The following is a 17822-nucleotide window of genomic DNA, read 5'->3' as shown; positions in this document are numbered from 1 at the left end:
CAAGTGGGTTTTTACCATTAAATACAGGGCTGGTGGAACTATTGAGAGGTACAAGGCCAGACTTATTGCAAAAGGCTACACACAGACATATGGGATTGACTATCTGGAGACTTTTGCCCCTGTTGCCAAGATGACATCTGTGAGGGTTCTTTTATCTCTGGCAGTTCACTTTGATTGGCCTCTTTATCAGTTGGATGTAAAGAACGCATTTCTGAATGGTGACTTACATGAGGAAGTCTACATGTGTCTTCCCTAGGGATGTCTGGGAAAGATATGCAAGGAAAGGTATGTAAATTGAAGAAATCTCTTTATGGTCTTAAACAATCTCTTAGAGCCTGGTTTGAGAGATTTAGAGCTGCATTTGTTAAATTTGGCTATGTTCAGACACAATCAGATCATACTATGTTTGTGAAGAAAAGTAGATCTCTTGCAGTGTATCTCATTGTGTATGTTGATGACATTATAGTGACTGGTGATGATGCCTCAGGCATTCTGGCTCTTAAGACTTTCCTCTGTACAAAATTTGAGATTAAGGATCTGGGGGAGTTGAGATACTTCCTTGGCATAGAAGTTGCCAGATCAAAGGATGGGATTCTTATTTTCCAAAGGAAATATGTTCTTGATTTATTGTTTGAAACTGGAAAATTGGGTGCAAGACTAGCTGCAACTCCCATTGATAAGAGTCACAAACTTTCAGTTACAGATGGAACTCTGTTGGAAGACGAAGGGGTTTTTCAGAGACTTCTTGGGAAGCTTCTGTACCTGTGCATGACTAGACCAGATATTGCGTATGCTGTCAGTTGCATTAGCCAGTTCATGCATGCTCCTAGAGATACTCATATGGCAGCAGCAGAATGGATTTTGTGCTATCTGAAAGGCTCTCCAGGGAAAGGAATCCTATTTACCAAGCATGACCACCTAAAACTTGAAGCCTATACTGATGCTGATTGGGCTGGAAATATGGATGACAGAAGATCTATTTCAGGATATTGCAGTCTGGTGGCTGGTAATGTTGTCTCTTGGAGGAGTAAGAAACAATTTGTTGTGGCCAGATCCTCTGCAGAAGCAGAGTATAGAGCCATGGCACATGGGGTTTCAGAATTGTTGTGGCTAAGGTCCTTAGTGGAAGAACTTGGGATTGATCATGACAAACCCATGATGTTGTACTGTGATAATCAGGCTGCCATCAACATTGATCACAACCCAGTACAACATGATCGAACCAAACATATTGAAGTTGATAGATACTTTATTCGAGAAAGAGTCTCCTTCGGAGAAGTGTGGCTTCCATTTGTTACTTCTGAAGGACAATTGGTAGATTTCCTCACCAAGGGCATTTCCAAGGCAAGGCTTCATCATGACACTGGCAAGCTGGGCATGATTGACATCTATGCTCAGCTTGAGGGGGAGTGTAGAGAAGATGGGCCGAATGGCCCATAGGCTGTTACTGTATATTATCTTTATGTTCTTCTCTGTAATGGGCCTTATTCTGGGCCCATACTCTTCTATGTTCCTTTTTTGTAAGTTCTTGTCCAACTAAGGACCTCTTTTGTAATTACTAAAAGATTAACTTAATAAAAGAGTATTAGAGTGTTAGAGGGAGGTGAAGTTCGAACACCTCATCCTCTAACCCTTCTTGCCACATCTCTCTCTTCTTCTCTAATCTTCTCTAATCTTCTCTTGTTAGTTTTCTTTGTTTTCTAGCACAGTCCCTACTTTTATGATTGTTTTTCAACTGTGTTCATATTAAAATTCTTCGCTCCGATAATGCCAAAGAATACAACTCCTCCCCATTTCAGCAATACCTAGAACATCATGGGATAATTCATCAAACTTCTTGTGCCTACACCCCACAACAGAACAGTGTAGCTAAATGGAAAAGTCGACATTTTCTTGAAACTGCTCGATCCTTGATGATCAATATGAATGTGCCAAAGCCTTTTTGGAGTGATGCTGTTCTCACATCCTGTCAATCGGATGCCCATGTCAATCCTTGGAAGTCAATCCCCTTTCTCCGTGTTGTTTCCCACTTTGTCTCCATTTCCTCTCACTCCAAGAGTCTTTGGCTATGTTTGTTTTGTTCAACACTTGGGGCCTGGGGTAGACAAGCTAGATGCTCGAGCTACTAAGTGTATCTTTCTTGGCTATTCAAGGACTCAGAAAGGGTATAAGTGTTATAACCCTAAATCCCATAAATCGTTTGTGTGCTCTGATGTCACCTTCTTTGAATTAGTTCCATTTTTCTTAGATGCTAGGGCCTCTTCCTCTCCTTTTGTGGTTCCTCTTCCTGTACCTGTTGTGGACACCCTTCCCGTAGCTCCTATTTCTACCGCAGATGCACATCCTATGCCTGTTACTACTGAGAGGCCGCCAATCACTCAAGTGTATATCCGCAGAAGTGCATCGGACCCTCCTCCACTTCAGCCCTTGTCGACTGATCCTGCTACTGCTCCTCCCTCAAATCTTGATCTTCCTATTGCTCTGCGAAAAGGTAAACGTACTTGTACTTCTCATCCCATTTCACACTATGTTTCTACTTCTCACATTTCGGATTCACATTGCAATTTATATCATTACTCTCATCTGTTTCCATCCCCAAGACTGTCCAGGAAGCTCTTACCTCCCTAGGGTGGCGGCAAGCCATGGAAGAAGAACTCTCTGCTCTACAACATAATCACACGTGGGAACTCAGTAGGATGGTGATCAATCCGCTATGAATCCCTACCAATCTCTGATGCCATCTGAAAACATTGGCTGGATTTAAGGAGTGCAAGATTATTAGTTCTTTATCACATTGGGCTGTGGTTCTTTAAATGTTTTTAAGGATTGGGAGGATAATATGAGGCATCAATTAATGTAATCTTCACATTTTTTGTAACTTTTATAGCATTCACTCTTGATGATTGGAGGATTTGTCCTCTTTTACTTGTTTTTTTTTTGAAGATAAATAAAAAGAAAACTCACTAAACTGAAATAAGTACATAAGGTGATGAGAGATCGCCAAACAAAGGAAAGATAAACAACAGAATTAAAATGCAACAGAAAAACAAACACATCAGCCCCTCCAAACCAATTCCAAAGATGACCAAGATTCTGCCCTAAATGATTCTCTTGAAGCTCCTGCGAACTCTAGAATAATAAATATCCAGTCCAAAATTCTTCTCCCAATTAGTGAACATAAATCCTTGGATTTTGTACTCTTCAAAAATTCTTCTATTCCTCTCCTTCCAAATTTCCCAGCAGATTGCAAAAGGAACACAGGACTAGATTTAGCTTTCTTGCTTCCTACTAAAACTGGCCAGCAAGCAAAAATGTCCTTCAGGCTTCTAGGATTCCATCTGTCTATGCTAAATAACCTAAAAAAGATGCTCCAAATGCAAAAAGACGAATTACATTTAACTAAAAGATGCAGCACACCAAATTGCATTTTAAGCTCTTTTAGTTGTCTTTCTCACTTGTACGCATATTGGCAAAAATTTGAATATTGATAATGAAAGAATAAGAAAAGAAGGTATTTTTTGGGTTTCCTTTAAATACCAAAAAGGTAAGCTACAGCTTTCTGACGGTTCAACTTCCACTATGTTGTGAAGTTACCTCCAGCCTTGGTGGAATCTACATCTTCAATGGTGCCATTGGAAGATCCTTGTGTGCTTCCATCCCAAGGAAATCCTTCTGTTTTTAGTTGGTCCAGGAATTCTATGGAGTCCTCATATAGTTGAAGTTTACTTCATCAATTAGAATAGGGATGGTCTGTAGTGATGGATAGACCAGGGAAAGATTGTAGAACCTCTTGAAGTTTCCTCTTAAGATTGTTGGAAGTGATATCACTGGATTTCTTTAATATCTGCATCCAGGGTTTAAGAAGAGAAATAATACATAACTTCATGATGTGGACAGAAAACAAATTACATGCAGCACCTCAGGTGTACAACAATAAGAACAAGAAACACCAAGTTGAAAATAACAAAACAAGTTGGATTTTTAGGGATTTCAGACCAGAAATTGAAGCAAAACTCCTCCTGGAACAATTCTGCTACAGTAACAATGGCAGCAAGCTGACCTCCCGTGCGGATACGCAGTGATAAAGGGATTGGAAGGTGCCAAAATGGGTCGACTCTTGAAAACCAAGCTCCCAATACATGAAAACCCTAGCTGGGGATGAGCTACAACTCAAACAAGAGAGAAAGAACTAAAAGAAAGCCCCTACAGAAACAGCCCCCTTTTCTTTTATAAGACCCAATGGCTTGCTGGAGAAGCCAATTAAAATATTTACACATAAACCCCTAGATTGTTTCCCTCTCACAAGCAACTCCATAAGAACAAAACTAACTTCAATGACCCCCCAAAAGATAACTTTTGTTACAAAAAGACCCTAGAGACCAAAACCCAACAGATGTGCACCCAACTGCCCTGACCATAATCTGAATTATAAAATGACAAAAATATCCCTGGTCAACTGTCAACAAAGCTACCCAAAAGCAACAATTTGGAGTCCTACTACAAAAGCATGCAAAACATAATACATTTACTTTTTTTTCTTTTTTTTGACCTCATTATTCCCGTTGGGTTAAAAAGAGCTCGACCCCGTGCGAGCAGCAATTTTAACAGCATTGCACATGTCTCCATCTATCTTCATAAACTCTTCACTAATTCAAGAGTTCTCAATTGTTGGTTTCCCTTTCCACTTGACCAAGAACCTAAAATAGGTCCCATTTCGAGTGTTGGTGACTCAAACATCTTCTACACACTTTACTTGTTCAAACTCATTAGAATTATGGGCCCTTTGCGCTTGTCCTTGCTCAACCTTGTTTGCTGGTTCTAGATCTCTATGATAATCAAAGAGGTCTGCTACATTAAAAATAGGTGGAATGGACAAATCAATTGGTCGCTCAATTTCATATGCATTGTCACCAAACTGTTTCAGCACTTGACATGGCCCAATCTTTTTCTGCTTCAACTTATGGTAAGTCTCAACAAGAAACCTCTTGGTCCACAAATAAGCCATGACTAGGTCGCCCTCATGAAACTCTTTCATCCGACGATGCTTATGTTTAGCTTCTTTATACCTTTGGTTGCTTTCTTCCAACTTCAGTCATACATTCTCTTTAATCTCTTGAATGGATTCAGCTAAGGCCTCGGCATCATCACTCACTCACCGCAACCCTATTATAGGAGCTAGATCAATAACATCTTTCAGCGACCAACCATACACAACCTCAAAAGGAGACTTCCTTGGAGATCTATTAACTGAATCATTGAAGGCAAACTCAGCATGTGGTAGGATATGATGCCATTGCTTTAAGTAATCTCCAACTAAGCTCCTCAACAAGTTACCCAAACTCCGTTTAACCACTTCAGTTTGTCCATCTATTTGTGGGTGAAATATACTGCTATACTGTAGGGTAGTACCCCTATGCTTCCATAAAGTCCTCTAGGAGTGGCTAAGAAATCTTGTATCATGATCTGATGTGATAGATCTTGGAAATCCATGCAACCGAAGAGCTTCTTTAAAAAACAAGTTTGCTACATGAGAAGCATCAGAAGTCTTTTGGCAGCCAATGAAGTGGGCCATTTTAGAGAAATGATCAACCACAACAATAATAGAATCATTACCCCTAGCTGTTCTTGGCAACCCCAACACAAAATCCATAGTAATATCAGTCCATGGTGCTTCTGGTATGGGTAAGGGAAGATACAAACCTGTATTTTGATGCTGCCCCTTAATAGGAAACCTGTATTTAAATGGAATGCATAACCTATTGCACATGTTAGATCTTCCCTTACAATGCAAATCAGCAATGAGTATTGCCCTCAAAGACCCTGATGGAATGCATAACCTATTGCCCATGAATAAGTAACCATCATTCCATACAAACTTGGCTCGAATATCATTGTCACTTGCTGCATGGCTTCTATAAATAGGGCCAAAATAAGGACCATCTTGGTATTGATCTTTGATGGAGCTGAATCCCACAACATTCGTAGACATTGTTGTCACCAAATGAACTCTCCTACTAAGAGCATTGGCTACCCGGTTTTGCTGTCTAGCCTTATGCTTCATAACAAAATTATATTCTTGTAGAAAATAAACCCATTAGCATGTCTTCCCTTTATCATCTACTGGGAGTTAAGGTGTTTCAATGCTTCATGGTCTGAATACAACACAAACTCCCGTTGGATAAGATAATGCCTCCAAAACTTCAAGGCCTGTACCATAGTTGTCAAGGTGACTAGGTGATTTTTAGAAGTCGCCTCGCCCAATGCCAAGTGTTTTTTGTATTAGGCACTCACGCATATACACATTATATCATTTTTTGAATGCCTTTATATGTTGTATCATTTTATTGGTTGGTTTTATTTTATTAGAATACATCTTGTTGTATGTTATAACTTTTTTGGGTTTCAATTCTTTGGGTTTGCATTCTGAACTGAGATTGAGAAGAGAAATTGAGGACTCGGTCCAAGTCATCCAAGACCTCCTGGTAAGTTTCTTAAATGGTCTAATTGTTTTGTGGTCCTTTTTTCTCTTACTTTTTTGGGATCAAACAGGGGCTCCGCCTCTTCAACCACTCCTCCTCCCTCCTCCTTACTCAAATCAACCTAGTACTCCAATATTTTATTTTCTAATTTTTCAAAAAACTTTTGGAAATGAAACAGGGGTTCCGCCCCCTTCTTCTTCTTCTTCTTCTTCTTCTTCTTAAATAGGGGCTGCGCCCCAACTTTCTAAGTCTTTCCTCTATTTTTTTTCACTACTTTTTTTATAATGTTTTTTTGGACGAAATAGGGGCTTTGTCCCTTTATTTTTCTCTCCTTTTTTGCAGGATTCTCCCTTTTTATTATCCTAAAACAGGGCCTCCACCACCTTAAACACAGTTCAAGTCTCTTACTCCTATTTTTCTTTTTTGCTCCATGTCCTCTAACTCCTATGCTTTTTTTCTTTTTTAAGAAATATTTTTTTTGGGAACAAAACAGGGGCTCTGCCCCCTTATTTTTCTCTTTTTTTGCTACATTCCTCGTTTTTTTATTGGCATGAAACAGGTATGATGTATATGATGGGATTTTATGTTTTATTTGAATGAATTTATTTCTAATAACCAATTCATGGTATGTTGGTCAGTGGAAAAAACTAAAACAATAGCTTAAGAAAGGTTAGGGATCTTTGTTTTATACTTTCAAATTCCATTGCCTAGGCACCACCTAGGCACCTAGGCAACTGGGTGCCCTTTGGTCGCCTAGGCCCTAGGCACCTTGACAACTATAGCTTGTACAATGGCATAAAACTCAACATCATAAGTGGAATACCTCCTTTTAGCATCATTGAGTTTCTCACTAAAGTAAGCAATTGGATGGCCTTCTTGACTAAGGACAGCTCCAATCCCCACATGTGATGCATCACATTCAATGTCAAAGAGCTTGTTAAAATTAGGTAAAGCCAGTACTGGAGCCTTAGTCATCCTTATCTTTAGCTCTTGGAAGCTTTTCTTAGCTGCAGAAGTTCAAGTAAACTCACCTCCTTTCAAGCATTCAGTAATGGGTGCCATAATCGTGCTGAAATTCTTTATGAATCGATGATAAAATGTGGCTAGCCCATGGAAATTACAAATTTCAGCTAAGGTCTTTGGTGTTGGCCACTCTTGAATAGCTTGAACCTTTTCTTGATCCACTTCAATCCTCTTGGCTGAAACAACTTACCCCCAAAACACCAATTAATCTTTCATAAAATTACACTTTTTCAAGTTTATATATAGCTGATTTTGCCTCAAGACTTGTAAGATTGCTCTCAAGTGTTCTAAGTGGCTGTCATGATCTTTTTTGTAGATGAGTTTGTCATCAAAATAAACTACCATGAACTTCTCCATAAACGGCCTTAGAACTTGGCTCATGAACCTCATAAAGGTACTAGGAGCATTAAACAACCCAAATGGCATAACCAACCATTCATAAAGACCTTAGTCTTGAATGCAGTCTTCCACTCATCCCCCTCTTGGATACGAATTTGATGGTAACCACTCTTCAAATCTATCTTTGAAAAGACTTGTGAGCCAGCCAATGTGTCTAACATGTCATCAAGGTGAGGTATAGGAAACCTGTATTTAACTGTGACCTTGTTAATAGCATGGCTGTCAACACATACACCAACTCTTTTTTTTATCAGAAAAAGATTAATTATATTAATAGAAGAGAAAAAATTACAGCAGTTTGGGTATCTATTCTACCCAAGAAGACAGCAAACAATAATAGCCCAAAACAAATTACAATAGAGCCCAAAATAGCTGCTGCCTAAATAGCCTTTGCTTGGCTAAAGTGTTGCCTATCCCATTAGCTGTCCTGCGTATCCAAGTAAGCATTCAATTCCTCTTGCAGGCTTTCTATCTCCATTAAGGCATGTCTATAGATCCAGGGTGCATTACACCTAGAAGGTCTCCAAGAAAAAATCACTTACGAGTCTCCTTCAATTTCCAGGTTTCTAAAATTTGATTGCTCAGCAAATCTTAATCCTTGTAACAGTGCCATTAGTTCAGGCTTTAGTGAATCCCCTTCTCCTATAGGTCCCAAGTATATGGACAAGACTTCACTTGAGGCATCTCTAGACACACCACCAATACCTGCCATTTTTCATCTGGGGCATTGGACCATTCAAACATAAGACCATATCATGCCAATAAAATTCTTGGGATGATTATTTCCAAATCTTAGTCTAATCTGGTGATCTTCTCTTCATTGTATTCCATGTGTTAAACAATTCTTTTTGACTCCATACTTGAAGAGGTTTGGAACAAGATCTTTGTTTTAATTTGACTAGTGTAAGGGCATGTGCTTAATAATAGTATAGATATGCTGTAAGTAACCATTACAAATTTTCATTCAGATGTATGACCTTTCATTGTAAAATATTAGGACAAGTTTTTGAAGTTCTTCACTATTGAATGTTCATGAATTTGTGCTTTTATATATTGGCCAGGTTGATTATATACCATGTAGCCATCTAGTGCTACCACTTGCACTCTTTTAATATCAGTTGAAATCGTTCTATAATTATTTGGTAGTCATCATTATTTTGCAAAATTTGGATATTTTTCCATTTAGCATTATCTATTTTGGGACATTGACAGCTAGCAAGTTTTGGGATTCTTACCATACCTAAGGATTTGTGGAACAAAGAGGATCTTCTAAATGCATCTATACATGAAACGTGGCATGGGTTGACCATGAAGCTTCACTGCCAGACATTATGTGTGAAACCAGCTCAAGATGGGTGCTCAACTGGAGTTGCTAGGTTATGGTACAGTAGCATCTTTTGTTTCTTTCTGTTTGATGTTGAGTAGGTAGCCTTTGCCAACCTACAGTACGGTGCTTGCCACAATTCTTAGCAATCTATTCTCTAATCAAATCAATAAAACTCTTTTGGTTGTTGCCTATCCACAAAAAGAAAAAAAGTTTGTGCAAATTCATCTGCTAAGGCACATCTGTGTCTCATATACCTACACCCAAATAATAGATAAAAAGGAATGAAAGAAACAAAGAACCTGCATATTATGAGTTTCCCTAGATTCTGGTCTAGTTCCTGTTGTAATTGGTAATCTGTTTTAAATGTAGCTGTGCAGGAGACCTTGCAGTTTATGCAAATGCACTGAAGAAATGCCTTATACAGATTCCATCCAATAGTTTGTCAAAGGTGGATAACTTTCTTGTTTGTTTAGTGAAATTCTTTTTATTTCAATTCACTTAAGGAATAATTTTCATTTGATTGAATCACAATTTGTTTTTGATGAGTGAAGGAATTTATTTATTAATCACATAATGTAGGAGTTACAAGCATCCCAAGAAGAGGCATGAGGTGCAACCTCTTCAGAAAACTAAAGAAGGATTCTCAAATACAAACTGAAAAAGTTACAAGGTGATCCGATACAGACAGTCCCTAGAAGTAGAAACCCTTTGTTTGTCTAAAGAATCAGCTATAGCATTTGCCAATCTGCTCACCCACTGAATACTGTCATATTGCTAGTCAGCCAATTCACTTTCTTAAGGAGATCTCTATAACCCCAAATGGCAGAATCTGGGTTCAGGAGCCATCCCACCACCACTTGTGATTTTTTTTTATGGTAAAAAGAAAATTCATTAAAAGAAAAGCGAATACAACCTAGAGAGGTGTTGAGGAAACACCTCCAAACAAAACTAAGAACCAAAAAACTCCTCAACACTTTCTTGAAAACTTTACACCCAAATCCACCACATCAACCACACAAAACTCTTGCTAAACGAAACACCCCAAAAGAAACATAAAACAAAATCCAAAATTTGAAACTTCGCATTAACATACAAACAAAATGCAGGATCCAAAGACAAAACAACCACATCTATGCAATCCCCCTCTCCTATCACCCACAAACTTGAAACCCTGAGAAGTTGCACTGTGGCTTGAAGGCAGCCAAACAGAAGAGAACTCCCTCCTACCCCTGTCAGACCGAGCCTTCTACATCCTCAAACAGAACCTCCTCCCCCAACTGCTACTTAGCAGACAACAACCCATTATTCTTCATCCACTATTCCTTTCCCTCCCCCTTCACCTTCCTCCCATGCCTCACCCCCTTCCCCCACACCCCTCGAATTGTTCAACTCTCCTCTTCGTTTTCTATCCAACTCTTCAATTGCTTTCCTAACCACCACTCCCCGCCAAGAAGAATAAACCAAGAGACTTCCTAATTCCCACCTGTCTGTCCACTAGTCTATCGATTCCTACTTTTTCCTTCTTGGGGATACCTTCCTTAGGAGACTCTTCAAGACCACCTCCCCCTAATTTCCCTCCCCCCTCTTCCATCTCCTTTTGTTCCTCAGGCTGTAAATCTGTGGCTACTCTGTTATCCTCCATTTCCATTCTTTCATCCTTTCCCTCTCCCTCTTCCACTTTTCATTATCCTTCTTTTCAATTAAGTTCTCCTTCCCGATCTTCTCATTGGTGCCCTCTAAATCATTTCTTTCCGACTTCTCCCTTGAGGAAACCTCATCTTTTTCAGAGGATGGAACAGAAACTTGCATCATGTTAGCCGGGTCTAACTCTGTAGGAAAAACCTTGTCTTTGTCTTTCGAAGAGGATTGTTTAACCTTCATTTTCACTCCTTTTCTTTATAGATTCTCTTGAATCTGCCACAGGATGCCATCCCCTACAAACCCTTCCTTAAGCCTATGAAAAACTTTGGTCACATGGACCAGCTGCCTATTTTTAGACCCTATGCATTTCCTGAGATCCCTGTCTTAAGTGTGTCATTAACAAGAAACTTCGAGGTCCCTGCATTCCTTCTCCTGCCCAGATCCACCCCTAATTTACCCACTACCACCGATTTTCTTCTGCCTCCCTCCTCATACATCATATCCAATTCCACTACAATTGTTTCTCTCTCGGACATCTGATCAAACTCCCTACTGTCAAACGTTCTTGGGCTTACATTGCTCTTCAACACACTGTCTAGACCATTTGCACCATCCCCTTCAAAAGTTTTGAGGTCTTAACTGTCATCAAGTCCCTGTGAATCTTCCCTGTTTCGAGTCCACGCATTACAGAACTTTTTGGTAGATCCAAAAGAGGCATTTGTCTGATCCTGATTCAGACTTTGATCTTTTCGTACATATTGGCGAGCTCGTCTCATCAGAATGGATAAACCTTGTAGTCACCTACTCCCAAACCTCTATAGAAGCAGAGTATAGAGCTATGTCATCTATCTGTAGTGAGATTGTTTGGCTACAATCCCTCTTTGATGACCTTGGTGTTCATCTTCCTACTCTGGTTCCTCTTTATGCTGACAACACCAGTGAATTGTTACTTTATTCGAGACATTTTTCTTTCTAGGTGTATTTCTCTTCCTCATGTGGCCTTAGATATGCAAATTGCTGATATTTTTACTAAGGCCATGACGAGGGCAAGACATCTATTTCTTCTGGGAAAACTGATGCTTATGACTTCGCATCAGTTTGAGGGGGAGTGTGGAAAGTATTGATGTATTCTGATACTATAGCCCCTGATATATTGTATCTTTTATTACCTTATTTTTTTCTCTATAAGCCCTATAAGGGCTGTCTTGTAAATTCCTTGAGGTCATAAGGGCTTTCTTGTAAATATTCATAATATTATAAAGGCTCTTTGGGGGATGGGGGGCGAATTCATTCTTGGACACCCCTGAAATCTGGTGTTAGACTCTCTACTGTTCATCTTGCTGACACAATCCACTGGCTAAAGACTAGAACTTTTCCATCACTTTTCCTTTTCAGATTTATGGAGAATTTGGCTAGCAGTAGGAAGGTGCTCTTCTAGGAAGACTAAGGCAACTACAAGATGGATTCCACTGCCTGAAGGTTCATGAAACTTGTTAGAATTCAGGTCTGCCTTAGAGTTCGGCCTGACTGAGTTCAGTTATGTAGAAGAAGAAAAAGTGATAAAGAAAGAGAGAAGAGAGAATTCTGGTTCGAACTGAAAGAGTCAACCTAACTTCTCCCAATCGGCTAGTAAGTATTTATATTATTATTAAAACATAACTGAAAAGACCTATGTGCCCTTACTTAAGTTAAGAGCACATGTTTCAACACAACATTATAGATCAGCAACATCAATCAAGGTATAAAGACAGAAATACCCCTACGCTAACACTCCCCCTCAAGCTGGTGAGTATATATCATATACTCCCAGCTTGTTACATATGTAGTCCACTCATATTTAGCTTTCATGGCTGCCAACTGTGCACCGGTAGACTCAAGCTCTGTATTTGTGCTTGTGGCTGCATGTGCACTTCCTGTCTTTCTACTATCATTCATCTTCTGGAATCTGATAGGTACAAGATTGGGATGCAATTTCCAGCACTTGTCCTTTGTGTGTTTCGGCTTATTATAATATTCACACAGCACCTCTTTCCTTCCTGTGCCACTGTGAGCTGCTGTAACCCCTTTGGGTTTAATTTCCATATTTGCAAAATGATCATTGATACTGATTCCTTGAACTTGCACTTGCCTCCTACTTTCTTCACTGCTGACCAAAGTATATGCTTGTGACAATGAAACATCTTCCTTAGATAAGATGTTTTGTTTTGTAGTGTCATATTCAGAGTTCAGCCCTGTCAAGAACTCAAAGACCCTATTCCTTTCAACCATTTTCCTGTATGTTTCAGCATCCTTGGGGTATCCCATGTCACAACCTCTATCAAATCAATCTCTTGCCATAGAGATTTCAGGGTTGAGAAGTATGCTGCAAGTGACTTCTCCCCCTGCCTTAGATTATTCACATCACTTCTCAGTTTGTAAGCTCTGGCAACATTCAACTTCTGTGAGTAAGTTTCTGCAACAATATCCCAGATTTCTTTAGCCGAGTTCATCCACAGGTAATGTTGGCTAATCTGTGGCTGCATTGAGTTCACAAGCCACCCAATCACTGTGTAATTCTCCTGCACCCATTTCTCATAAAAGGGATCCTCCTCTGGGGGAGCTTTCTTGCCCCCAAAGATAAACCCCCACTTTCCTCTACTGCAAATATGAAATTTTACAGATTGTGACCATGCCAAATAATTGGTTCCATCCAATTTAACTTTAGTTACAACCAATAAGGAATCAGTTGTAGTTCCCGAATTATGTCCATATTCAGTAGTGCTCTTGTTCTCAATTTCTGAGAAGTCCATTATGTAACAGTTTCAATTAGGGTTTCGGCAAGCCTTTAAAAGTGATCTGATTTCAAAGAACTCAGATTGAATTGAAACAATAGCAAACACAACAACACACAAACTTAGTTCAGAACTGATAGCCGTGAGAACCAAGTTTGGTGGCAGCACTTTCAAAGAGAAGAAACCCTGATTCAGCCTTCAAGGAACAATCAACAGGCCTCCAAACAATATGTATTCTTGGTTCTCAACAATAATTTCCCAAGGAGAACAAAGAAAACAGTCCACAGTACCTAAGAGGACTTTTTACAAACACTATGTATGCAACAATCAACACTTCACTGTTAACAAGCAGAAATCACTTCAAGAACACTTTCGTCTAGGTCCAAGAAGCAGCTGAACTAAAGTAGAGGCTTGTACCACTTAATTTAGATAAGTTTTTCAGCAGTTTGGAAGCCCAATAACAACCGAACCACACTTCCAGAATAACCCAGAAATCAGTCCAACAATAGTGGGCTGAATGGAGGTGTTCTTTGAATGCTTTCCCAAAAAACAAAAATAACTCAGCAAAGAACTGAGAAAACAACTTACAATATCTCTGGTTTGAACTTCAAACCAGGCCGAACACTTTGCTCTCTTAGCTAGCTTCGAAATCCCTTTTCTCTGATTTCAAATCAGGCTGAAAAACTTGCTCTCTTATTCCTCCTGGTCACCGAACCCTTCTCCAAGTGTATAGAAACTTGGGCACCCTCTAATGACCTCCAAGAACCAGGCGAATGACTGTAAACATTCAGCCCTAGAACCTCCTCATGTAGTTGGCTGAACTAGAATCACATGAGGGACACGCCAAGCAACGACCCGCTCTGATACCAAGTTGAAAAATAGTTCACTTGATGTATGGAACTGTTTGAGATTAGATGTTGTAGAGAAGATGGGCCGAATGGCCCATAGGCTGTTTTATTCTTCTTGTTATTTTGGGTCCATCCTGTCAATGTTAAGTTTTTTTTGTTTTTAAGTTCTTTGTAAATTCTGCCCAACTAAGGGCCTCCTTGTAATTACTCAAAATATCTAATAAAACAGTGTTAGAGGGCTGAGATAGAGACTGTTCGAAGACTCTTCTCAGAACCCTCATTGCCGAAACACACAAGTCTCCTCTCCTCTCTTCAGTTTCAACATGGTATCAGAGCATATCTGAACTTGAACGTCCTAGGGCCGGAGGCTTAGTCACGTACTGCCTGATTCTTGGAGGTCATTGGACAAGCCCAAGACTAGAATCTCTTGGATAAGGGGTTCGGTGACCACGAAGAATCAGAGAAGAAGAAAAAAAGGGAAGGGGAACAGCTCGGTTCTGTTTTTTTTTTAAGCTCGACTGTGCTTGGACTGCTGAAGCTCGAACTGTAAGTTGTGCTCAGTTTTCTGGTTCTGTTTTACATTACCTTCGACTGTGTTTGGACTGTTGAAGTGTTCAAAAATCCTAGCTGTTCTGTACTACCTTCAACTCCATTAAATCTGGTTTAACCCAAAAATTTCTAGGTTGTTTTTCTCTTCTTCTTGGACTGTTAAAATCTGCCGAAACATCCTTGTAACAAGGCTGTGTATTGTTACTCTTGTTCGGCTGTTTTTAGAGGGCTGTACGAACAGGTTTTGGGGTCTTTTCTCTTCTTTGACAGTGGGGTTGTCTCTATTGCCCACACTGTGTTTGTGAAAAGGCCTATTCAGCAATACCGATTGGTACTTGCTCTTCTTGGCTGAGTGTACAACCTTGAAAAGGTACTTCGGCTAAGTGCACAGTGCCTAAGAGTTTCTGATTTCTTCTTGAAGCCTAAACTCAGTGTGTTGCCTCCTTGTGGTCGGCTGAACTCAGTGTGTTGTCTCCTTGTGGTCGGCTGAACTCAGTTATTGCTTGCTCTTATCCAACATACTTGTAGAAGTCATCTGGAATCATATTTGGAGTGTTTACATGATGTACTCCTCAGAGTTTGAAAACAAAAGTGGTGCTGAATATGGATTTGGTCAGGGGACTCCAAGTGATTCCTTATTGACTGTGACCACAGTTAAGCTAGATGGAACTAATTATCTGGCATGGTCACAATCAGTAAAGATTCATGTTTGTAGTAGAGGAAAGTGGGGGTTCATTTCCGGGAGTAAGAAGGCTCCCCCAGAAGATGATCCATCCTACGAGAAGTGGATGCAAGAAAATTACACTGTCATTGGGTGGCTTGTGAACTCAATGCAGCCACAGATCAGCCAGCACTTTCTATGGATGAATTTAGCAAAGGAATAATGGGATAGTGTTGCTGAAACCTATTCCCAAAAACTAAATGTGGCTAGAGCCTATAAGTTGAGAAGTGATGTGAAGAATCTGAGACAAGGGAAGAAACCATTATCTGTATACTTCTCAACTTTGAAGTCTTTGTGGCAAGAAATAGACTTGATAGAAGCTGTAACCTGGGACACCAGCAATGATGTAGAGACCTACAGGAAACTGGTTGAAAGAAATAGGGTATTTGAGTTCTTAACCGGACTTAACCCGGAATATGATATCACAAAACAAAATATTCTTTCCAAGGAGTGTGTATCTTTGTCACAAGCTTATGCATTGGTGAGTAGTGAAGAGAGCAGAAGGGCTGTACAGGTTCAAGGGGCTGATATTAATGATCACTTCGCCAATATGGGGATTAAACCTAAAGGGAATGTTGGAACTTCTAGTGGCACAGGAAAGAAAGAAGTTGTATGTGAGTACTGCAAGAGGCCGAAGCACACCAAAGACAAGTGCTGGAAGTTACATCCTAACCTTGTTCCCATCAGGTTTCAAAAAAAATATGATAGTAAAAGATCAGAAAGTGCAAATGTAGCTGCCGGGCCAGATAGTGAAGAGATGTCTGCTTCTGCACAGTTGGCAGCCTTGAGAGCAGAATATGAAAAGCTTGGGAAGATGATTAGTCAGCTGAATGATGTGACCTCTGCTACCGACCCATCAGGAAAATCTACTATTTCAGCATTTGCTCATTCAGGTATAAGGGCTTCTGCTAATCATACTACTTCTTCAGGTAATCTCAAGATACCTTGGATTATTGACTCAGGTGCTTCTGATCATATGACCAATCTGTCTACCTTATTTGTTTCATATGACTTACTTCCTGGACGTGATAAAATCACTTTAGCTGATGGTTCACTTGCCCCTATCTTTGGTAAGGGAACCATCAAGGCTACAGATTCCTTGTACCTCCCTTCTGCCCTTCATGTACCTAAACTAAATACAAATTTGTTGTCTGTGAGCAGTTTAACCGAGTCACTAAACTGTTGTGTAACATTTTTTCCTTCCTACTGTGTTTTTCAGGATTTGGAGTCTCAGAAGGTGATTGGGAGTGGCCATGAGGCGAACGGAATATACCTGCTTGATACTCCGGGACAATGCACTGATCATCTTGGGAATGTTGCTCTTGGATCTGTCTCTTTTGGAGTCTGTTAGTCAGATTATGTTGTGTCATTGTCGTTTTGGTCATCTGTCTTTTTTGGCTTTGAGTCATCTATTCCCTGAACTGTTTAAGGGAATTAGTCTGTCCAGTCTTCATTGTGCGTATTGTGAATTGTCAAAGCATTGTAGAAGCAAGTATCCTTTGAGAAATAAAAGATCTTCTGTTCTTTTTAATATTGTGCATTCTGATGTGTGGGGGCCTTACCACTTACCCTCCATGGGTGGCTACAAATATTTTATCCTATTTATTGATGATTTTTCACGATTCACTTGGATATTCCTGATGAAATCCCATGTTGAAGTCCCGAGACTTGTAAAACAATTCCATGAATTTGTTCTAACCCAATTTGATACCATGATTAAAATCTTCAGATCAGACAATGCAAAAGAATACTTTGAGAAAAACCTATCCTGCTATCTTTCTGACATGGGGGTTATTCATCAAAGCTCATGTGTTAGGACCTCAGAACAGAATGGGGTTGCTGAGAGGAAAAACAAGCATATTGTTGAGGTTGCAAGAAGTATCTTATTTGCCTCACATGTTCCTACCAGGTTTTGGGGTGATGCTGTATTTACTGCTACCTATCTCATAAACCACATGCCATCCAGGGTTTTGGGTTTTAAGTCTCCCTTCACTCTTCTTCATCCGGACAAAGATCTTTTTCCTATTCCTATTCGTGTCTTTGGCTGCACCTGTTATGTACATG

At 39.8% G+C, this 17822-nt stretch overlaps 1 protein-coding gene across 2 annotated transcripts in view; it reads left to right on the top strand.

Annotated features, from left to right (window-relative positions):
• LOC148868626 (D-alanine-D-alanine ligase family) overlaps positions 1 to 17822 on the top strand; it is a 147623-nt gene that overhangs the window by 68238 nt on the left and 61563 nt on the right. For both annotated transcript variants that reach the window (XR_016107823.1, XM_088972469.1), the window contains exons 18-19: positions 9114 to 9283; positions 9598 to 9676. Coding sequence is in view for 1 of the 2 variants with exons in the window: in XM_088972469.1 (XP_088828595.1) it covers positions 9114 to 9283; positions 9598 to 9676 (249 nt within the window). In the remaining variant the exon portion in view is untranslated. The remainder of the gene's footprint in view (positions 1 to 9113; positions 9284 to 9597; positions 9677 to 17822) is intronic.

The sequence above is a fragment of the Nelumbo lutea genome, chromosome 2 (genome assembly GCF_056320005.1).
Source record: "Nelumbo lutea isolate HS-2025 chromosome 2, American lotus-T2T, whole genome shotgun sequence".
In the NCBI taxonomy this organism is placed as follows: Eukaryota; Viridiplantae; Streptophyta; class Magnoliopsida; order Proteales; family Nelumbonaceae; genus Nelumbo; species Nelumbo lutea.
Note: the sequence above shows the minus strand (reverse complement) of the source record. Positions and strands in the feature narration are given on the sequence as shown.